This window comes from Hyla sarda, chromosome 1 (assembly GCF_029499605.1).
Source record: "Hyla sarda isolate aHylSar1 chromosome 1, aHylSar1.hap1, whole genome shotgun sequence".
NCBI lineage: Eukaryota > Metazoa > Chordata > Amphibia > Anura > Hylidae > Hyla > Hyla sarda.
In genome coordinates this window covers 265,539,006-265,562,968 of record NC_079189.1, presented here as the reverse complement: position 1 = coordinate 265,562,968, position 23,963 = coordinate 265,539,006, and the positions used below count along the sequence as shown (strand labels likewise).

At 43.5% G+C, this 23,963-nt stretch overlaps 1 protein-coding gene across 15 annotated transcripts in view; it reads right to left on the bottom strand.

Annotated features, from left to right (window-relative positions):
• PTPRS (protein tyrosine phosphatase receptor type S) overlaps positions 1–23,963 on the bottom strand; it is a 784,683-nt gene that overhangs the window by 49,282 nt on the left and 711,438 nt on the right. For all 15 annotated transcript variants that reach the window (XM_056571644.1, XM_056571636.1, XM_056571669.1 and 12 more), the window contains 3 exons: positions 19,853–20,031; positions 19,651–19,777; positions 338–463 (listed from right to left, as the gene is read on the bottom strand). In XM_056571644.1, coding sequence (XP_056427619.1) covers positions 338–463; positions 19,651–19,777; positions 19,853–20,031 — 432 coding nt within the window. The remainder of the gene's footprint in view (positions 1–337; positions 464–19,650; positions 19,778–19,852; positions 20,032–23,963) is intronic.

The window sequence follows — 23,963 nt, the reverse complement described above, 5'->3', positions numbered from 1 at the left end:
TACATATAGCTCTCAAGTCATCAGGCAAGAGAGCTGTATGTAATCTGCCAGAGTATGCACTCTACCGACCGAGCACAGCGCTCACGTAACCGGCATTACAAGCTGACTGACGGAAGCAGGGGGCCCTGTCTACTTTGTGCAATTCTCTGAAATGAGCTGCGTGGGCATCTGCAGTGCTTATAGCTGGAATTTAGTAAGTGACCCCTCTGTGTACTTCTGGTCATCCACTCTATAACCCAGCGTTACAGTCAGCAAGACCTAACCATATAAATGTACGCCAATGTTCTAATAAAATAACAATAACTAGTTGACCTCATTGAACCTCTTGTAAACTTACCCTTGCATCTGTGACTTTAAATTCCCTTAATATGTATTGAGGCATGTTATATTCAGCCATTGGATCAACTACAAAATATTGATACCGAGCAGAACGTTCAGCAGGCCAATATTGATGACATTTTTCCTGAAAAATGTAAAAAAAATTATTTCCTTTAAAAACAAACTTAACAGTTTTTAGAAGCAGAACAAATAAAAGGGCCAATAAAGGATAACATTTGAACTTATATTGTTTGATATTGTTTCTAAAGGCAGAAAGTAACCCTCTTTTCATACTGGCATTACCATTAGGTTAGGTTTCCCATGAACAGCAGAAAAGAGTAATTTACCGAGCTGTTCCAACCAGTACAAATAACAAGAACCCTGACAGACACATAAATAAATGAGATCCTTGTGAGTTCTATGCACATTAGTTTCTGCACCGTACTAGTTATATACCTTGAAAATGCATGAATCAATTAAAGAGTGCCTATCATGATCAAAACTCTCCCTAATCCCCCCCCCATCTGTCCCTGACTCTCACTGACACAACCCCTGTGTTTCTTTTCATTCAAAACCCCCTCATTCTAGCTGATTTATTGTCTTCTTGGCTGCTCATTCAACTGTCCTAGTGTGAGAGAGGAAGGGGAAGCTCTGAATCTTCTCCTCTCTGTTTACAACTGCATGTGCAGAGAGAAGAAAGATTGGAGCTCAGATAGTAAAATGAATGAGGGCATGCAGTAAGGCAGAGCCAGGAGTATGCCCTGCTGTGCTATGTGCACAGTGCGATTTGCGATCACCGACAAGGGGGGGTGGGGGGTGGTCTCAGGACACACCTGGGCATTGGCACGGGATGCCTGCTGAATGATTTAGCAGGCATCCCGGTCCGGTACCCGCCCGGCAGGGATGGAAATTCCCACGGGCGTACAGGTACGCCCTTGGTCCTTAAGTACCGGCGAGCAAGGGCGTACCCATACGCCCCTGGTCCTTAAGGGGTTAAGACTGAGACCAGGTGCGCTCTTAAAATTCTGACATGAGTGAACAACATTAACTCTATAAATTATATTCTATGGTTGATTTAAAGTATTTACCGACCCAGTGCATACTTTAATCATACTCTGACATCTATCTATCTAAATATTACAGTTAAAACTAGTTTTTAGATAAAACTAGTTTTCCCTAGTGAAAACTAGTTTTAACTAAATGCCTTTGTGAAAACAAATATTGACTGCTTTTCCCTAGGGAAAACTAGTTTTGACTGAATGCCCTTGTGAAAACTAGAATTTACTGTTTTTTTCCTAGTTAAAACCAGTTTTTACTGAACGCTTTTGTTGAAACACAAGTTTTTACTAAATGCCTTCTTACAAACTAGAATTTACTGCTAAACAAAAAAACTGTGTCAATTAAAACTTTACATTTAAAGTAGAGAAAAATAGTTTTAACAAAATGACTCAGTTCAAACTGTTTCCAGTTTGAGGTCAAAGTTAAAGGGCTTATCCAGGAAAAAACTTTTTTTTATATATCAACTGGCTCCAGAAAGTTAAACAGATTTGTAAATTACTTCTATTAAAAAATCTTAATCCTTTCAGTACTTATGAGCTTCAGAAGTTAAGGTTGTTCTTTTCTGTCCAAGTGCTCTCTGATGACACGTGTCTCGGGAACCGCCCAGTTTAGAAGAGGTTTACTATGGGGATTTGCTTCTAAACTGGGCGGTTCCTGAGACACGTGTCATCAGAGAGCACTTAGACAGAAAAGAACAACCTTAACTTCAGAAGCTTATAAGTACTGAAAGGATTAACATTTTTTAATAGAAGTCATTTACAAATCTGTTTAACTTTCTGGAGCCAGTTGATATATATATAAAAAAAAATTCCTGGATAACCCCTTTAAGTTAGCTTACACGTGGCATAAGATCTTAAAGTTCATCTAGCTCACACGTGCAAAGTTCATCTTGCTCACATGTGGTGCTTGAGAATGATTCTTATTGGTTGTGCCAATCCGAATACCCGTGTACCCCTCTGCTAAGCGCGCTCATGCGGGTTGACCACGCTGCCTCCACATAACCACGTACACCCTCTGCAAAGCACACCCCTGTAGACCAACCACGTCGCCCTTGCATACACATGTTCCCCTCCACTAAGCACCAAAACAAAACTTTTGATATGCTGTACCTCTTGGCAAAACAATAGTTTTTCTAATATAATTCTTTAAATAAAATTCACATTTTATTAAAGAAAACTGTCTTTACAAATCGCATCACTAGGGGTTTCCATACCTCCTGGGACACTGATGAGTCCCGCAGCAGCATCAGCTTGTCCACAAGTCATGGACAAGAGATGGCTGATTGACAAAGCTGCAGATGGGACTAGGGTTCTGTTGTGCTCGCTCCCGGCCTGTCACTTTGCATGGGGGAGCGTGTGGCTGCCAGGAGTGAGCCTGCATGAATTTACAGCATCAGTGCTAGGAGCCTTTGAGGATCGCAGCACAAGACCAAGAGTTCATAAACTTTTATGGCACTTCACTTTATGGCACTTCACCATTATATTTTTCTGTAACTATTTCTTCTTTGCTACTGTTTTTTTTCTTTTCTTTGCCTTCTGTGGTGGCAAAGTCGGCACGGGGAAAACAGCTGATCGGATGTGGGATGTTATGGAGCTATGGTCAGTGCAGGACTTTACAAGATATGTGACTTTGACTTCTGTAATATGCTGACAGCCAGGGGCGTCACTAGATTAAAACATTTGGGGCCTGTTCCCCAAATAAAAAGACAAGTGGCCCAAATGTCAGCTGCTGAGTGTTTCCCAGCAGGCTGTCTGGGCATGCTGTGAGTTGTAGTTTTGAAACATCTGCTTGGGAAACACTGCCATACACTCAGCAGTCTTGGCCTGTCTGATCAGCTCCTCCCCTTTCTCTGCCATGCCCCCTGTTGTGCATGTGATCTCTATACTGTAACATTACTGTGTGCATTATCTTAGTAAATATAGAAATATAGAATGTGTCGGCAGATAACAACTATTTGGCCCATCTAGTCTGCCCAATAACCTGAATCCTATCAATAATCCCTGGCCCTATCTTATATGAAGGATAACCTTATGCTTATCCCATGCATGCTTAAACTCATTCACTGTATTTGCAGCTACCACTTCTGCAGGAAGGCTATTCCATGCATCCACTACTCTCTCAGTAAAGTAATACTTCCTGATATTACTTTTAAACCTTTGCCCCTCTAATTTAAAACTATGTCCTCTTGTGGTAGTTTTTTTTCTTTTAAATATGCTCTCCTCCTTTACCGTGTTGATTCCCTTTATGTATTTAAAAGTCTCTATCATATCCTCTCTGGCTCTTCTTTCTTCCAAGCTATACATGTTAAGGTCTTTTAACCTTTCCTGGTAAGTTTTATCCTGCAATCCATGTACTAGTTTAGTAGATCTTCTCTAAACTCTGTCTAGAGTATCTATATCCTTCTGGAGATACAGTCTACAGTACTGTGCACAAAATTCCAAGTGAGGTCTCACCGGTGTTCATTTCCCTCTTTCTAATGCTTATACCTCTCCCTATATCCAAGCATTCTGCTAACATTTCCTGCTGCTCTATTACATTGTCTTCCTACCTTTAAGTCTTCTGAAATAATTACTCCTAAATATCTTTCCTCAGATACTCAGGTCAGGACTGTGTCAAATGTTCTACAGGGTGGGCCATTTATATGGATACATCTTAATAAAATGGGAATGGTTGGTGATATTAACTTCCTGTTTGTGGCACATTAGTATATGTGAGGGGGGTAACTTTTCAAGATGGGTGGTGACCATGGTGGCCATTTTGAAGTCGGCCATTTTGAATCCAACTTTTGTTTTTTCAATAGGAAGAGGGTCATGTGACACATCAAACTTATTGGGAATTTCACAAGAAAAACAATGATGAGCTTGGTTTTAACGTAACTTTATTCTTTCATGAGTTATTTACAAGTTTCTGACCACTTATAAAATGTGTTCAATGTGCTGCCCATTGTGTTGGATTGTCAATGCAACCCTCTTCTCCCACTCTTCACACACTGATAGCAACACTGCGGGAGAAATGCTAGCACAGGCTTCCAGTATCCGTAGTTTCAGGTGCTGCACATCTCGTATCTTCACAGCATAGACAATTGCCTTCAGATGACCCCATAGATAAAAGTCTAAGGGGGTCAGATCGGGAGACCTTGGGGGCCATTCAACTCGCCCACGATGACCCATCCACTTTCCAGGAAACTGTTCATCTAGGAATGCTCGGACCTGACACCCATAATGTGGTGGTGCACCATCTTGCTGGAAGAACTCAGGGAACGTGCCAGCTTCAGTGCATAAAGAGGGAAACACATCATCAAGTAGCAATTTCGCATATCCAGTGGCCTTGAGGTTTCCATTGATGAAGAATGGCCCCACTATCTTTGTACCCCATATACCATACCATACCATCAATTTTTGTGTTCCAACAGTCTTGGAGGGATCTATCCAATGTGGGTTAGTGTCAGACCAATAGCTGTGGTTTTGTTTGTTAACTTCACCATTCACATAAAAGTTTGCCTCATCACTGAACAAAATCTTCTGCGTAAATGTCACGATGCCGGCTGGCAGGTAGTGGATCCTCTGTGCCAGAGAGGGATTGGCGTGGACCGTGCTAGAGGATCGGTTCTAAGTCACTACTGGTTTTCACCAGAGCCCGCCGCAAAGCGGGATGGTCTTGCTGCGGCGGTAGTGACCAGGTCGTATCCCCTAGCAACGGCTCAACCTCTCTGGCTGCTGAAGATAGGCGCGGTACAAGGGAGTAGACAGAAGCAAGGTCGGACGTAGCAGAAGGTCGGGGCAGGCAGCAAGGATCGTAGTCAGGGGCAACGGCAGAAGGTCTGGAATCACAGGCAAGGAACACACAAGGAACGCTTTCACTGGCACTAGGGCAACAAGATCCGGCGAGGGAGTGAAGGGGAAGTGAGGTGATATAGGGAAGTGCACAGGTGTAAACACTAATTGGAACCACTGCACCAATCAGCGGTGCAGTGGCCCTTTAAATCGCAAAGACCCGGCGCGCGCGCGCCCTAGGGAGCGGGGCCGCGCGCGCCGGGACAGAACTGACGGGGAGCGAGTAAGGTACGGGAGCCGGGGTGCGCATCGCGAGCGGGCGCTACCCGCATCGCGAATCGCATCCCGGCCGGAGGTAGTAACGCAGCGCCCCGGGTCCGTGGAACCGACCGGGGCGCTGCAGTGAGGGAAGTGTAGCGAGCGCTCCGGGGAGGAGCGGGGACCCGGAGCGCTCGGCGTAACAGTACCCCCCCCCTTGGGTCTCCCCCTCTTCTTGGGGCCTGAGAACCTGAGGATCAGACTTTTGTCCAGGATATTGTCCTCAGGTTCCCAGGACCTCTCTTCTGGACCACAACCCTCCCAATCCACTAAAAAAAAAAAAGTTCTTCCCCTGACCTTTTTAGAGGCCAAAATCTCTTTGACAGAGAAGATGTCCGAGGAGCCGGAAACAGGAGTGGGAGGAACAGATTTAGGAGAAAAACGGTTGAGGATGAGAGGTTTAAGAAGAGAGACGTGAAAGGCATTAGGGATACGAAGAGAAGGAGGAAGAAGAAGTTTGTAAGAGACAGGATTAATTTGACACAAAACTTTAAAAGGACCAAGATAGCGTGGTCCCAACTTATAGCTCGGGACACGGAAACGGACATATTTAGCGGAGAGCCATACCTTGTCTCCAGGGGAAAAAATGGGAGGAGCTCTTCTTTTCTTATCTGCGAATCTCTTCATGCGAGAAGAAGCCTGTAAGAGAGAATTTTGGGTCTCTTTCCATATGGTGGAAAGATCACGAGAAATTTCATCCACAGCGGGCAGACCAGAGGGCAAGGGGGTAGGGAGGGGGGGAAGAGGGTGACGGCCGTACACCACGAAAAACGGAGATTTGGAGGAAGATTCAGAGATTCTGAAATTATACGAGAATTCGGCCCAAGGTAGAAGATCTGCCCAGTCATCCTGGCGGGAGGAAACAAAATGTCGTAAATAGTCACCCAAGATCTGGTTAATTCTCTCTACTTGTCCATTGGATTGAGGATGGTATGCAGAAGAAAAATTTAATTTAATCTTGAGTTGTTTACAGAGAGCCCTCCAGAATTTAGACACAAATTGGACGCCTCTATCCGAGACGATCTGTGTAGGCAACCCGTGAAGACGAAAAATGTGTACAAAAAATTGTTTAGCCAACTGAGGCGCTGAAGGAAGACCAGGAAGAGGGATGAAATGTGCCATTTTGGAGAATCGATCAACGACCACCCAAATAACAGTGTTGCCATGGGATGGGGGTAAGTCAGTAATAAAATCCATACCAATCAGAGACCAAGGTTGTTCGGGGACAGGTAGAGGATGAAGAAAACCAGCGGGCTTCTGGCGAGGAGTCTTATCCCGGGCACAGATAGTGCAGGCTCGCACAAAGTCCACCACATCAGTCTCTAGAGTCGGCCACCAATAGAAGCGAGAGATGAGTTGCACAGATTTCTTGATGCCCGCATGACCTGCGAGATGGGAGGAGTGACCCCATTTGAGGATCCCAAGGCGTTGGCGTGGAGAAACAAAGGTCTTTCCTGGAGGAGTTTGCCTGATGGAGGCTGGAGAAGTGGAAATCAGGCAGTCAGGAGGAATGATGTGTTGAGGAGAGAGTTCAATTTCAGAGGCATCTGAGGAACGAGAGAGAGCATCGGCCCTAATGTTTTTATCAGCAGGCCGAAAGTGAATTTCAAAATTAAATCGGGCAAAGAACAGAGACCACCTGGCCTGACGAGGATTCAGCCGTTGGGCAGACTGGAGGTAGGAGAGGTTCTTGTGATCGGTGTAAATAATAACTGGAAATCTTGATCCCTCCAGCAGATGCCTCCATTCCTCAAGTGCTAATTTAATGGCTAGAAGCTCTCGATCCCCGATGGAGTAGTTCCTCTCCGCCGGAGAGAAGGTCCTGGAAAAAAAACCACAAGTAACAGCATGCCCGGAAGAGTTTTTTTGTAGAAGGACAGCTCCAGCTCCCACTGAGGAGGCATCAACCTCCAATAGGAAGGGTTTAGATGGGTCAGGTCTGGAGAGCACGGGAGCCGAAGAAAAGGCAGACTTGAGTCGTTTAAAGGCGTCTTCCGCTTGAGGAGGCCAAGACTTGGGATCGGCATTTTTTTTTGTTAAAGCCACAATAGGAGCCACAATGGTAGAAAAATGTGGAATAAATTGCCTGTAATAATTGGCGAACCCCAAAAAACGTTGGATGGCACGGAGTCCGGAGGGGCGTGGCCAATCTAAGACGGCAGAGAGTTTATCTGGGTCCATTTGTAGTCCCTGGCCAGAGACCAAGTATCCTAGAAAAGGAAGAGATTGGCATTCAAACAGACATTTCTCTATTTTGGCATAGAGTTGATTATCACGAAGTCTCTGAAGAACCATACGGACATGCTGGCGGTGTTCTTCAAGATTGGCAGAAAAAATCAGGATATCGTCCAGATATACAACAACACAGGAGTATAGTAGATCACGAAAAATTTCATTAACAAAGTCTTGGAAGACGGCAGGGGCGTTGCATAGACCAAAGGGCATGACCAGATACTCAAAGTGTCCATCTCTGGTGTTAAATGCCGTTTTCCATTCATCCCCCTCTCTGATGCGGATGAGATTATAAGCACCTCTTAAGTCCAGTTTGGTAAAAATATGGGCACCTTGGAGACGATCAAAGAGTTCAGAGATGAGGGGTAGGGGGTAGCGGTTCTTAACCGTGATTTTATTAAGACCGCGGTAGTCAATGCAAGGACGTAGAGAGCCATCTTTTTTGGACACAAAGAAAAATCCGGCTCCGGCAGGAGAGGAGGATTTACGGATAAAGCCCTTTTTTAAATTTTCTTGGACGTATTCAGACATGGCAAGAGTCTCTGGGACGGACAGAGGATAGATTCTGCCCCGGGGTGGAGTAGTGCCCGGGAGGAGGTCAATGGGACAATCATAAGGCCTGTGAGGAGGTAGAGTCTCAGCTTGTTTTTTGCAAAAAACGTCCGCAAAGTCCATATAGGCCTTAGGGAGACCGGTTACATGAGGAAGCACAGGGACACGGCAAGGTTTACTGGGAACCGGTTTTAAGCAGTCCTTGGAACAAGAGGGCCCCCAACTCTTGATCTCCCCAGTGGACCAATCCAGGATTGGGGAATGGAGTTGAAGCCAGGGAAGTCCAAGAAGGATTTCAGAAGTGCAATTGGGGAGAACCAACAGTTCAATCCTCTCGTGATGAGATCCGATGCACATTAGAAGGGGCTCCGTGCGGAAACGTATAGTACAGTCCAATCTTTCATTGTTTACACAATTGATGTAGAGGGGTCTGGCGAGACTGGTCACCGGGATGTTGAACCTGTTGACGAGGGAGGCTAAGATGAAATTTCCTGCAGATCCAGAGTCCAAGAAGGCCACAGCAGAGAAGGAGAAGGCAGAGGCAGACATCCGCACAGGCACAGTAAGACGTGGAGAAGCAGAGTAGACATCAAGGACTGTCTCACCTTTGTGCGGAGTCAGCGGACGTCTTTCCAGGCGGGGAGGACGGATAGGACAATCCTTCAGGAAGTGTTCGGTACTAGCACAGTACAGGCAGAGATTCTCCATGCGGCGTCGTGTCCTCTCTTGGGGTGTCAGGCGAGACCGGTCGACCTGCATAGCCTCCACGGCGGGAGGCACAGGAACAGATTGCAGGGGACCAGAGGAGAGAGGAGCCGGGGAGAAGAAACGCCTCGTGCGAACAGAGTCCATATCCTGGCGGAGCTCCTGACGCCGTTCGGAAAAACGCATGTCAATGCGAGTGGCAAGATGGATGAGTTCATGTAGGTTAGCAGGGATTTCTCGTGCGGCCAGAACATCTTTAATGTTGCTGGATAGGCCTTTTTTAAAGGTCGCGCAGAGTGCCTCATTATTCCAGGATAATTCTGAAGCAAGGGTACGGAACTGTACGGCATACTCGCCAACGGAAGAATTACCCTGGACCAGGTTCAACAGGGCAGTCTCAGCAGAAGAGGCTCGGGCAGGTTCCTCAAAGACACTTCGAATTTCCGAGAAGAAGGAGTGTACAGAGGCAGTGACGGGGTCATTGCGGTCCCAGAGCGGTGTGGCCCAAGCCAGGGCTTTTCCAGACAGCAGGCTGACTACGAAAGCCACCTTAGACCTTTCAGTGGGGAACTGGTCCGACATCATCTCCAAGTGTAATGAACATTGGGAAAGAAAGCCACGGCAAAACTTAGAGTCCCCATCAAATTTATCCGGCAAGGATAGTCGTATTCCAGAAGCGGCCACTCGCTGCGGAGGAGGTACAGGAGCTGGCGGAGGAGATGATTGCTGGAGCTGTGGTAGTAACTGTTGTAGCATAACAGTCAGTTGAGACAGCTGTTGGCCTTGTTGCGCAATCTGTTGTGACTGCTGGGCGACCACCGTGGTGAGGTCAGCGACAACTGGCAGAGGAACTTCAGCGGGATCCATGGCCGGATCTACTGTCACGATGCCGGCTGGCAGGTAGTGGATCCTCTGTGCCAGAGAGGGATTGGCGTGGACCGTGCTAGAGGATCGGTTCTAAGTCACTACTGGTTTTCACCAGAGCCCGCCGCAAAGCGGGATGGTCTTGCTGCGGCGGTAGTGACCAGGTCGTATCCCCTAGCAACGGCTCAACCTCTCTGGCTGCTGAAGATAGGCGCGGTACAAGGGAGTAGACAGAAGCAAGGTCGGACGTAGCAGAAGGTCGGGGCAGGCAGCAAGGATCGTAGTCAGGGGCAACGGCAGAAGGTCTGGAATCACAGGCAAGGAACACACAAGGAACGCTTTCACTGGCACTAGGGCAACAAGATCCGGCGAGGGAGTGAAGGGGAAGTGAGGTGATATAGGGAAGTGCACAGGTGTAAACACTAATTGGAACCACTGCACCAATCAGCGGTGCAGTGGCCCTTTAAATCGCAAAGACCCGGCGCGCGCGCGCCCTAGGGAGCGGGGCCGCGCGCGCCGGGACAGAACTGACGGGGAGCGAGTAAGGTACGGGAGCCGGGGTGCGCATCGCGAGCGGGCGCTACCCGCATCGCGAATCGCATCCCGGCCGGAGGTAGTAACGCAGCGCCCCGGGTCCGTGGAACCGACCGGGGCGCTGCAGTGAGGGAAGTGTAGCGAGCGCTCCGGGGAGGAGCGGGGACCCGGAGCGCTCGGCGTAACAGTAAACTGAGGGTCCTGTTCCAATTTTTGTTTTGCCCATTCTGCAGCACCTGAAACTACGTATACTGACTGTAAGCCTGTGTTAGCATTTCTCCTGCGGTGTTGCTATCAGTGTGTGAAGAGTGGGAGGGGAGGGTTGGATTGGGAGGGTTGCATTGACAATCCAGCACAATGGGCAGCACATTGAACACATTTTATAAGTGGTCAGAAACTTGTAAATAACTCATGAAAGAATACAGTTACGTTAAAACCAAGCACATCATTGTTTTTCTTGTGAAATTCCCAATAAATTCCCAATAATTGATGTGTTACATGACCCTCTTCCTATTGAAAAAACAAAAGTTGGATTCAAAATGGCTGACTTCAAAATGGCCGCTATGGTCACCACCCATCTTGAAAAGTTTCCCCCCTCACATATACTAACAGGAAGTTAATATCACCAACCATTCTCATTTTATTAAGGTGTATCCATATAAATGGCCCACCCTGTATATTCTGCCCTTGGGTTTTTACGCCCCAGGTGCATTATCTTGCACTTATCCACATAAAATTTCAGTTCCCAGAGTTCTGACCATTCTTCTTGTTTGCCTAAATCTCTTTCCATTTGGCGTATCCCTCTAGGAACATCAACCCTGTTACATATCTTTGTGTCATCAGCAAAAAGACATACCTTACCATCAAGAACTTTTGCAATATCACTAATGAAGATAGTAAACAAAATTGGTCCCAGTACAGATCCCTGAGCTACCCCACTGGTAACAAGACCTTGATCTTAATATACTCCCTCGACTACAACCCTCTGTTGTCTGTCACTCGGCCAATGCCAAATCCACTCAACAATATGGGAGTCCAAGCTCAAAGACTGTAGTTTATTGATAAGTCTTCTATGTGGGACTGTGTCAAAAGCTTTACTAAATTCTAGATATGCAATGTCTACTGCCCCTCCGCCATCTATTATTTTAGTCACCCAATCAAAAAAATCTATAAGATTTGTTTGACATGATCACCCTGAAGTAAACCCGTGTTGTTTTTCATCTTGCAATCCATGGGATTTTAGATGTTTCACAATCCTATCCTTTAGTAGGGTTTCCATTAATTTCCCCACTATTGATGTCAGACTAACTGCCGTATAGTTGCTTTATTCCTCCCTACTACCTTTCTTGTGAATGCGCATTACATTTGCTAATTTCCAATCTTCCGGGAGGACTCCTGTTACCAGTGATTGATTAAATAAATCTGCTAATGGTTTTGCTAGTTCACCGCTAAGCTCTTTTAATAATTTTGGGTGTATCCTATCAGGCCCCTGTGACTTATTTGTCTTAACTTTAGACAGCAAACATAGAACCTCTTAATCTTCCTCCCTAATTGAGGTCCTTTTCCTTTTTTTCTTCTGTAAAAACTGAACAGAAGTATTCATTAACCCCTTAAGTACCGGGGGGTTTCCGTTTTTGCACTTTCGTTTTTTGCTCCTTGCTTTAAAAAAATCATAACTCTTTCAATTTTGCACTTAAAAATCCATATGATTGTTTATTTTTTGCGCCACCAATTCTACTTTGTAATGGCGTCAGTCATTTTGCCCAAAAATCGACGGTGAAACAGAAAAAAAATCATTGTGCGACAAATTTTTTTTTTTTTAAACGCAGTTTTGTAACTTTTGGGGGCTTCCGTTTCTACATAGTAAATTTTTTGGTAAAAATGACACCTTATCTTTATTATGTAGGTCCATACGATTAAAATGATACCCTACTTATATAGGTTTGATTTTGTCGAACTTCTGGAAAAAATCATAACTACATGCAGGAAAATTTATACGTTTAAAATTGTCATCATCTGACCCCTATAACTTTTTTATTTTTCCGCGTATGGGGCGTTATGAGGGCTTATTTTTTGCGCCGTGATCTGAAGTTTTTAACGGTACCATTTTTGCATTGATAGGACTTATAGATGATTCATTTTTTCATGATCTAAAAAGTGACCAAAAATGCACTATTTTGGACTTTGGATTTTTTTTGCGCGTACGCCATTGACCGTGCGGTTTAAATAACAATATATTTTTATAATTTGGACATTTCCGCACGCGGTGATATCATATATGTTTATTTTTATTTACACTGTGTTTTTTTTTATGGGAAAAGGGGGGTGATTCAAACTTTTAATAGGGGAGGGGTTAAATGATCTTTATTCACTTTTTTTTGCAGTGTTATAGCTCCCATAGGGAGCTATAACACTGCACACACTGATCTTTCACATTGATCACTGGTTTCTCATAGGAAACCAGTGATCGATGATTCTGCCGCTTGACTGCTCATGCCTGGATCTCAGGCACTGAGCAGTCATTCGGCGATCGGACAGCGAGGAGGCAGGTAGGGACCCTCCGGCTGTCCTGTAAGCTGTTCGGGAAGCCGCGATTTCCCGAACAGCCCACTGAGCTAACCGGCAGTTTTTACTTTCACTTTTTGCCGCGTCGCTCAGCTTTGAGTGCGCGGCTAAAGGGTTCACTATGACGCCGGGTCCGCCGTGATATGATGCGGGGTCACCGTGGAACCCCGCGTTATATCACGGGAGCGGGACCAAGGACGTACTCATATGTCCTTGGTCCTTAAGGGGTTAAGGCAGTCCGCTAGCCCTTTATTCTCTTCTACATACCTTCCTTCCTTTGTTTTTAATTTCCTTTTTTCATTAATATATCTGAATATATGTCTTATCCCCTAGTTTCACAGACTGAGCTAGTTTTTCTTCTGCCTGCACTTTAAAAGCTCTTATAACTTGCTTGGCCTCTTTCTGCCTAATCTTGTAGATTTCCCTATCTTCATTGCTCTGTTTTTTTTTTTTATAATTACTAAATGCAAGCTCTTAGTTTTTTTTATGATTTTGGCCACTTCTGTTGAGTACCACAGTGGTCTCTTCCTTTTTCTGCTTTTACTGACAAGTCTAATTCAATTTTCTGTTGCCTTCAATAATGCATCTTTTAAGTTGTCCCATTTCTCCTCTACTCCACGTGATCCTTTCCATTCTGATAGGGACTCATTTATGACTAATCCAATTTTTGAAAAGTAGTTTTTTCTAAAATCTAATACTTTTGTTTTTGTGTGGTGTGACTCCTTCACTGTTCTTATATTAAACCACACTGACTGGTGATCACTAGATCCCAGGCTTTCGCCTACAGTAACATCATATACACCAATCCCCATTTGTGAATACCAAATCCAAAATGGCCTCCTTCCAGGTTGGCTCCTCAACCACTTGTTGTAGAGATAATCCGAGTAGGGAATTTAGAATATCTGTACTTCTGTCAGAACTAGCTACTTTGGTTTTCCAGCTTATATTCGGAAGATTGAAGTCTCCAATGATAACTTCTCCTTTCATTGTCATTTTAGCTATTTCCTCAACTAGTAGATCATCCAATTCTTTAACTTGGCCAGGTTGTCTACATATCACACCTAAAGGAGTTACTGCATGATTACTAAACTGCAACGTAACCCAAACTGACTATGTTTGCCTCATGTATTAGGTTAGATTTTATGCATTCTTTCACATACAGGGCAACCCCTCCCCCTTTCTTGCCTTCTCTATCTCTTCTGTACAAAGAGTACCCTGGTATGGTTATGTCTCAGTCATTACTTTCATTAAACCATGTCTCAGTAACAACCACTAAATCTACATTCTCAAATGCCATTATTGACCCAAGTTCATTGATTTTATTACCTAAACTGCGAGCATTTTTAGACAGGACTATGAGCTTATCATTTCTTAACCTCTGTGCTAATGACATGTTCTATCATTGTTTCGGGGGGCAATTTGACTCATGGATTATCACTCTTATGCTCTTCCCCCCCCCCCCTCCTAGTTGAAATACTCCTTAGCAAATTCTTGGAATTGTTCCCTCAAGAGAAAGATGCAAACCATCTTTATTGTACAGTTCCTTTTTATTCCAAGTAGAGCTATCATGATACATAAAGCCAAATCCTTGTTCTTTACACCATTTACTAAGCCATAAGTTGAACTCCTTAATGCACCTCTGCCTATCATTCTGAATGTTGTGCACAGGCAGAACTTCAGAAAATGAAACAGTGGATGCAAAATCATGTACATCATTACCAAGTGTGATAAAAGATTCCTTCACCTCTAAAACTTTATTTCAAGCCAGGTCATTTGTCCCTAGATGGACAAGAACATCCATGTCCCCTTTCTGGTTTGCTTGCTTAAGAATATTAAGAATATATCTTCTATCTCTGCTAGCAGTAGCACCAGGGAGACATCTCACAAAAGCATTTTCCTTAAGCTCCACAATTCTTATGATTTGAATCACCCAGCATCAGCTGCTTCCTTTCAGACTTCACTTTATCTTTTTTGTCCTTGGCTGCAGTCTTGCATACATTAGACATAGGAGTCGATGGTCCCTCATTCTCTGTGCTTGAGCCAATATCCAAGTTACCCTTACATTCTGAAAGTGCTGCAAATGAATTGTGGAAAACCACAGACTGTGGGACATGTCTTCTATCCACAACTCTAAGTCTTCCAGAACCTACAGTAGCCCACCAGCCATTTCTATGGGGACTTTGTGGCAGTGGCATTGCAGCAGTCCCAGCCTGAGTTTGTTGAATATAGAATTTAAACATCTCAGATTTCTAAAATGCAATTTCCTGCTGCAATAATGAGAACTGTCTACAGATCTGACAGCATCCAAACCTCCAAAGAGTACTGTGAAATTCCTGTAATGTGATCACTCATCACTGTGTATTATCCCTGTACTGTGACATCACTGTGTGTATTATGCCTGTACTGTGACATCATTGGGGTTATTATTCCTGTAATGTGACATTACTTACAAAGAGGCCTGGTAGAGTCAGAGGAAAGATTTAAGACATGTACGTCATGCAGATACTGAATGAGTAGCGCTGCGCTTGGTAAGATGGAGGCTGATAGCCAGCAATTTTGCCTCAGAACCAGTGCCCCCCAACCACGATTACTGCACCACGCTGGAGCCGACAGGGGAAAAAGCAAGAAGAGCCACAGGAGGTATGTATGCCGGAGGGTAAGGTTGGAAATTGCTGCCTGTTGTGGAGGAACTGTTGCCTATAATGGGGGAACTGCTGTCTCCTAATGGGGAACTTCTGCCAACTATGGAGGAACTGCTGCCAACTATGAGGGAACGGTTCCCTACTATGAGGGGACCTCTGCTGCCTACCTAATATGGGGGACTTCTGCTGGATATCTAATGTGGGGGACTTCTGTTGCCTATGTGGGGAGCTATCTACTACCTACAAGCTATTATGGAGACTAACTACCAAGCTAATAGGGGGACTACCTACATAGCTTATGTGAAGGTTGTCATTTATGGGACAACTATCTGGGGGATTTACTTTTACATTCATTGGGGAAAATTTATCAAAACTTGTGCAGAGTAAAAGTTTCCCAGTTGCCCATAGCAACCAATCAGATTGAATCATTTTGTAGAAGCCTTTTTTTTAAATGAAAGAAGCAATCTGATTGGTTGCTATGGGCAACTGGACAACCACAGAAAAGAAAGAAAAACAAACAAACAAAACAGTAGCAAAGTAGAAATATTTACAGAAAAATATAATGGTGTCCCTTGAAGTGAAGTTCCATAAAAGTTTATGAAGTCCTGGTTTTGTGCTGCGATCCTCAGAGACTCCTAGCACTGATGCTGTATATTCATGCACGCTCGCTCCTGGTGGCTGCTCGCTCCCCCAAGCAAAGTGACAGGCCGTTAGCGAGCACAATAGAACGCTAGTCCCATCTGCAGCTTTGTCCATCAGCCATCTCTTGTCCATGACTCGTGGACAAGCTGATGCTGCTGTGGAACTAGTCATTGTCCCAGAAGGTATGGGGACCTCTAGTGATGCTATTTTTCAAGACAGTTTTCTTTAATAAAATGTGAATATATTTTTTTTTTAATGAAGTTTATTAGAAAAACTATTGTTTTGCCAAGATGTACAGCATATCAAAAGTTTTGTTTCGGTGCTTAGCAGACGGGTACACGGGTATGCAAGGGCGACGTGGTCGGCCCGCATGAGCATGCTTAGCGGAGGGGGTACGTGGTTATGTGGAGGCAGCATGGTCAACATAGATAAGCATGCTTAGCAGAGGGGTACATGGGTATGTGGAGGCGATGTGGTCAACCCACCACGAGTCAGGCAACGTCGCACATCCAATAAGAATCATTCTCAAGCACCACATGTGAGCATAATTATCTTTGAGCTCAAGCGTCACATGTAAGCTAGATGAACTTTGACCTCTGTTAAAACTAGTTTTCTCTACTTTAAATGGGCACTGTCAGATATAAAAACCTTTGATATGTTGTAAAGCATGCAAAAACAATAGGTTTTGCAATTGCTTTCATTTAAAAATTTTCAGTATTTCATACTAAAAAAGCCACTCAAACTGCCTATTTGCCTCCTGGGATACATACCAGCCTGGCTGTGTTCACTTATCATCACCTACGTCATGGACTCACTTCATGATTGACAGGTCTGCAGATCTGAAGCTGCTGTGATCGGCTCCCTCACTGTCTGTGTTTACTTCACAGTCTCCTGTGAGAGGAGAAGGGGGGAGGGGCGGGAGTACACTGTTGTCTGTGAGCAGATGATGAAAGAACCTGGTGATGGGGACTGAATGGAGGATTTTCTGTTTAGAAAGTTAGTGTCCCTGCATGTATATATGTGTGTGGATATATATGTATGTGTGTAAATCTGTGTTGTCTAGGTATGTGAATGAATAAATTAAGTCAATGTGTGTGTGTGTGTGTGTGTTTATCTAATTCAGGGGGACTACAATCATATGCTTCCAGCTGTTGCAAAACTACAACTCCCAGCATGCATGCACAGCCAAATTATGTGTGGGCATGCTGGGAGTTGTAGTTTTGCAACAGCAGGAGGAACACAGCCTGCAGAAACACTGCTGTAAATTTGAGTTTTACCAATCATATGCCTTCAGCTGTTGTAAAACTACAACTCAAAGGATGTGTGGGCATGCTGGGAGCTGTAGTTTTGCAAAAGCTGTAAGCACACAGCATGTGCGTATAGCATAAATCCAGAAAGGAAAGGGTTCCAGATGCCCACTCCCCAGACCAGTGACTGAGGAGTGTGAGGGAGAGGGAGGAGGGGGAGTGATTATTACCTGAGGAGAAGAAAGGGACTCGCCCCCCTGCTTCTAGTTGACAACATTAACCCCTTAACGACGCAGGACGTATATTTATGTCCTGCGCCGGCTCCCGCGATATGAAGCGGGATCGCACCGCGATCCCGCATCATATCGCGTCGGTCCCGGCGCTCATCAACGGCCGGGACCCGCGGCTAATACCACACATCGCCGATCGCGGTGATGTGAGGTATTAACCCTTTAGAAGCGGCGGTCAAAGCTGACCGCCGCTTCTAAAGTGAAAGTGACCCGGCTGCTCAGTCGGGCTGTTCGGGACCGCCGCGGTGAAATCGCGGCGTCCCGAACAGCTGACCGGACACCGGGAGGGCCCTTACCTGCCTCCTCGGTGTCCGATCGACGAATGACTGCTCCGTGCCTGAGATCCAGGCAGGAGCAGTCATGCGCCAATAACACTGATGTTAATACACGCCTGTGATCAGGATGAGAGATCAGTATGTGCAGTGTTATAGGTCCCTATGGGACCTATAACACTGCAAAAAAAATGTTAAAATAAAGTGTTAATAAAGGTCATTTAACCCCTTCCCTAATAAAAGTTTGAATCACCCCCCTTTTCCCATAAAAAAAATAAAACAGTGTAAAAAATAAAATAAATAAACATATGTGGTATCGCCGTGTGCGTAAATGTCTGAACTATAAAAATATATAATTAATTAAACCGCACGGTCAATGGCGTAAGCGCAAAAAAATTCCAAAGTCAAAAAAAAAGTATTTTGGTCACTTTTTATACCATTAAAAAATGAATAAAAAGTGATCAAAAAGTCCGATCAAAACAAAAATCATACCGATAAAAACTTCAGATCACGGCGCAAAAAATGAGTCCTCATACCGCCCTGTACGTGGAAAAATAAAAAAGTTATAGGGGTCAGAAAATGACATTTTTAAACGTATAAATTTTCCTGCATGTAGTTATGATTTTTTCCAGAAGTGCGACAAAATCAAACCTATATAAGTAGGGTATCATTTTAACCGTATGGACCTGCAGAATAATTATAAGGTGTAATTTTTACCAAAATATGCACTGCGTAGAAACGGAAGCCCCCAAAAGTTACAAAATGGCGTTTTTTTTTTTTCGATTTTGTTGCACAATGATTTATTTTCCGTTTCGCCGTGCATTTTTGGGTAAAATGACTAATGTCACTGCAAAGTAGAATTGGCGACGCAAAAAATAAGCCATAATATGGATTTTTAGGTGAAAAATTGAAAGGGTTATGATTTTTAAAAGGTAAGGAGGAAAAAACGAAAGTGCAAAAACGGAAAAACCCTGAGTCCTTAAGGGGTTAAGGTAATTCAGAAATAAAGAAAATTCTGAGAGAAATATAGGTCATATTGTACATGATCAGAATGAGATACTGACAGGTATGCTTTAAACCAGTTTCAATTGACATTCGGTTTTTGATTAAGTAGTAAGTATTCTAGTTTGTACGAAGGCGTTCAGTAAAAACTGGTTTTAAAAGGGTACTACACTGCTCAGCGTTTGGAACAAACTGTTCCGAACACTGGAGCTGGCACCGGGAGCTTGTGACATCATAGCCCCGCCCCCTCATGACATCACACCCTGCCCCCTCAATGCCATCATGCCCCCTCCCACAGACTTGCATTGAGGGGGCGGGGCGTGACATCATGAGGGGGCGGGGCTAAGATATCACGAGCTCACAGCTCCAGTGTTCGGAACAGTTTGTTCCAAACGCTGAGCAGTGGAGTACCCCTTTAAGTAGGAAAAAACAGTCAATTCTAATTTTCACAAAGGCATTCAGTCATTACTAGTTTTTACTGGGGAAAAGCAGTCAATTCTAGTTTTCATAAAGGCATTCAGTCAAAACTAGATTTCACTGGGGAAAGGCAGTCAATACTAGTTTTTACAAAGGTATTTAGTGACTGTAACATTATATATTTATTTGAAAAAATATAATTGAAAAAGGTAACTTACTCTGCCAATTTCTCGAAGTTTTGTTAACATTACAACAATTGTGGAGTTATTCTCCCATAGCATTCTCCAGAAATCTTCTGTGGTTTCTGCAAGTGGCCCTTGTGTTGCAATGTAAGCTTTTTGTTGCCTAAAAAGTAAGACAATACATTAGCACTTCCATATAAAAATATCATGACTAGGTGACATATAGGCTGTGGCATACCTGTATCCATCTATGAAACTGGCATTTATGTAATCTGATCCCTCTACTCCTCTGATTGGTTGCAGGCAAACCCTTGTGGTTTCATATGGCATGATGTTCACAAGGCGATTCTTAAATTTGTTGCATGGAAGATTGGCACTGATGAATCTAGAAGTGTGAGCTTTTGAATTGGCAAGGCGCTGAAAATGCATAACACATAATAATTACATAACATCATTTCTATAGTAGGTCAACAGTGTATGTTATGTCATGTACTGTACAAATGAAGATCTAATAACACATGAATAAGCAGAATCAACAAAGCCTATGTGATCTGCCAAATGATTTTATAACTTGTAATTGTATCTATTATACATACCATAACATTTAAATATTATATTTACAATTGGGGTATACCTTGATTGTTTGAGGGGGGATTTTTTATAATGGGATTTTTTTTGTAAAAAACATTTCAGTTATGTACAACATTGGGCAGACATTTAACTATTTGATTGCCACAGTTGAGAATAACAATGCATTATCAAAGTGGGATGACCATTGGATTTTCTAGTGATGCATTTGGGAACTATAAAACCTTTGCGCGGAGAGTCCTATAGTCCTATAACGGACTTGTATTCATAGAGCTAGAGATGTTATGATCACTCTGTAGGTTACTATTATATTGGTGGTGGCCTGCAGAGTGATCATAGCATCTCTAGCTCTATGAATACAAGCCATGTGCTCATCAGGAGTCCAATGACTCAGATCAGCTGACTTCAGCTGTGGTCTCCTGCTTCCCGGTCTCAGCGCAGATTCAGTAAGCTGAGACCCATGCTTGTAGCACCATGTTTAGATAACCAGAGCAGGTGAGCATTTGCTTTTTATCTTTATTAATAAATTAATAATGTATACAGGTGTTTTATGGAATCATGCTAATGTCCTATAATGCTAATTATGAAATTTTCAAGTTTACATCTCTAAGGCTGCGTTCACACGGCCGTCTAGACCGGTTCCGTTCTTCTCCCTTCAAAATTAAAAATGGACAATAACGGATGCAAACGGATGTTATCCTTTTGGATCCGTTTGTTCAGTTAATAAAACTAAAAAACTTTTTTTTTTGTTCTGAGCATGCTCAAAAGTAAAAACGGATCAAAGAACGGGATTGAAAAAACAGATTTCATTGACATTGACATTAAAGGCTCATCCGTTTTCCATAGACCTCAATGTTAAATTTACTGTATCCGTTTTTTCTTCTGTTTTTTGGACAGAAGAAAAAATACTGCATGTGCCGTTTTTTCTGCCTTCAAAAAAAAACGGAAATGAGTGCAGACAGGTGCAAACGGGTGCAAACTGATTGTAAAAAAATCCCATTGACATGAATGGGATTTTTTAAAAACCGTTTTGAATCGGTTTACAGCCTGCAAAAAAGGAAACAAAACGGGGATAAAAAAAATGGAGACAGAAGGCCGTGTGAACGCAGCCTAACCTGGCACTTCATTTTTTCACTATGCACTTTAGAATCATGCTCTATGATATGAAATATGATGAGCACTGTTTTATGAATTGTATGTGTACATATGTATATTTTTGACACTGTATTATTTATTGGATGAATTAATTATCACTTTGCACTTTATTGAATGACGTGTTTGGGTGTATATATACCCCCTTGTAATAATGTATCACTAAGCTTGAAAATGGTCCTATGGTAGGGATTAGAGATGAGCGAATTTACAGTAAATTCGATTCGTCACGAACTTCTCGGCTTGGCAGTTGATTACTTATCCTGCATAAATTAGTTCAACTTTCAGGTGCTCCGGTGGGCTGGAAAAGGTGGATACAGTCCTAGGAAAGAGTCTCCTAGGACTGTATCCACCTTTTCCAGCCCACGGGAGCACCTGGAAGCTGAACTAATTTATGCAGGATAAGTCATCAACTGCCGAGCCGAGAAGTTTGTGACGAATCGAATTTACTGTAAGTTCACTCATCTCTAGTAGGGATGCTGGCACCATGCATTTAATCTGATGAGTAGTGCTGCAATATATTTGTTTTTGGAACTATCTCATACCTATCTCATATCTATCTATCTATCTAGCTCATATCTATCTATCTATCTATCTATCTATCTCATATCTATCTAGCTATATCTATCTAGCTCATATCTATCTATCTATCTATCTATATCCATCTATCTAGCTCATACCTATCGATCTATCTAGTACAGGAAATAGAAGGCAGCACACTTTCCAGTGAGTTGCTGCAGACTGCGGTCAGGCTCTGATCCTGAGCTCCCACACAAAATAGCAAACAGATGCTTAAAGGGGTACTACCGTGGAAATTTTTATTTATTTATTTATTTTTTTTAAATCAACTGGTGCCAGAAAGTTAGACAGATTTGTAAATTACTTCTATTTAAAAAATCTTAATCCTTCTAGTACTTTTTAGGGGCTATATACTACATTAGACATTAGATTTCTCTGATGTCATGACCACAGTGCTCTCTGCTGACCTCTGCTGTCTATTTTAGCTACTGTCTGGTGCATCATATGTTTGCTATGAGGATTTTCTCCTGTTCTGGACAGTTCTGAAAATGGACAGCAGAGGTCAGTGGAGAGCACTGTGGTCCTGACATCAGAGAAATCTGAAAAGATAACCATGTCCCTACTCAGTTGCTGGAACGAGGCATATCTCATATCTCTCTATCTGATGCCTATCTTTCTATCTATTTATTTATCTATCTCATATCTATTTATCTAATATCTATCCATCCATCCGTCATAACTATCTCATATCTATCTGTCTCGCTGCAAGCCCCTTATCCCAGGTCTCCCACCTTACACCCCTTCCCCCGTGCCCTACTCACTTACACGCCGGGACGGGCTGCGGCTCCTTACAATCAGCACAGGGGCTGCTACTACAGGCTACTATCTACTAGGGGCATTACTTACCTGTGGGAATTACCTACCTGGGGGAACTATCTATTGGAGGCATTATCTACCTGGGGGCACTAACTACTGGGGGCACTACCTGATGATGATATTATCTACAAGAGCATTACCTACCTGGGTGGCATTATTTACTGGGGGCATTACCTACCTGGGGGAATTACCTACTACCTACTAGGGGGATTTTCTATCTGGGGGCACTGGGGGCATTAACTACAACCTATCTGGGCACATGACCTACTGCCTTCCTACTGGGACCTTACCTACCTGAAAGCTTTACTGGGGGCATTAACTACTAGGGGCATTATCGACCTATTGGGGGCGAGAGTTCTACCTTAAATAACCTACCCTTCACCCTATTCCCTTACCCTTTCCCCCAACACACTTAACTACTTCCTTATACTATTCAAGGCACGAAGAGGGGCATTATTTGGTACACTTAGGCTAGGAAACATGTGGGAAATGTGATGAAAAAGTGAGGAGCCTAATATGTTTGTTGTCTGGCAGATTCTATTAAGACGGGTCATGGTCGGAAGAAGACTTCATAAGGGCCTGAGGCAGATAGAAAAGGAAAGAGAATGACCCCATGAAGACATTTCCTGTGAGTCAGCAGATGTAACTGCACTGTAACTACTTAGGGACTGGATAGCCTGTGTAGAGCCAGGGTCATTACTATGTGGGCTTTTTTATGGGGGAATATTGGTCTATGTTCAATGGTTTTATTTCAGTCACTATGCGGCTGTGGTGGTATTATTCCCAATTTTATAATAGTATTATTATTTGTAATATTGGTCTCAGTATACAGGATTTGGTCAGTAACAGTATGATGGTAATATGTATGGTTATAATATTCCTCCTTGAATACTGGTATTATTGATAATATTGGACTCAGTATACACGATTTAGTCAATAACAGTATGGTGGTAATATGTATGGTGATATTTCCTCCTCCCTTCCTTTTTTGAACTAAAGCGCTCTTGTTTTTCTTGTCCTGTGTCTTAAAATATTTTTTTCATAGACGATGGGTAACTAGGGCAGACTTGGTGGTGGGCCATGGGAGTTGAGGCCCAGGCCTTGAGCTATGTAAGGGGCCCAAAAATTTCTGATGGCAGCCCTGCTCATCACTAAGACCTCAAAAATCCAAACTTTCGTCTGTGTGACATGTCAAAAGTTAGTTTAAAATGACA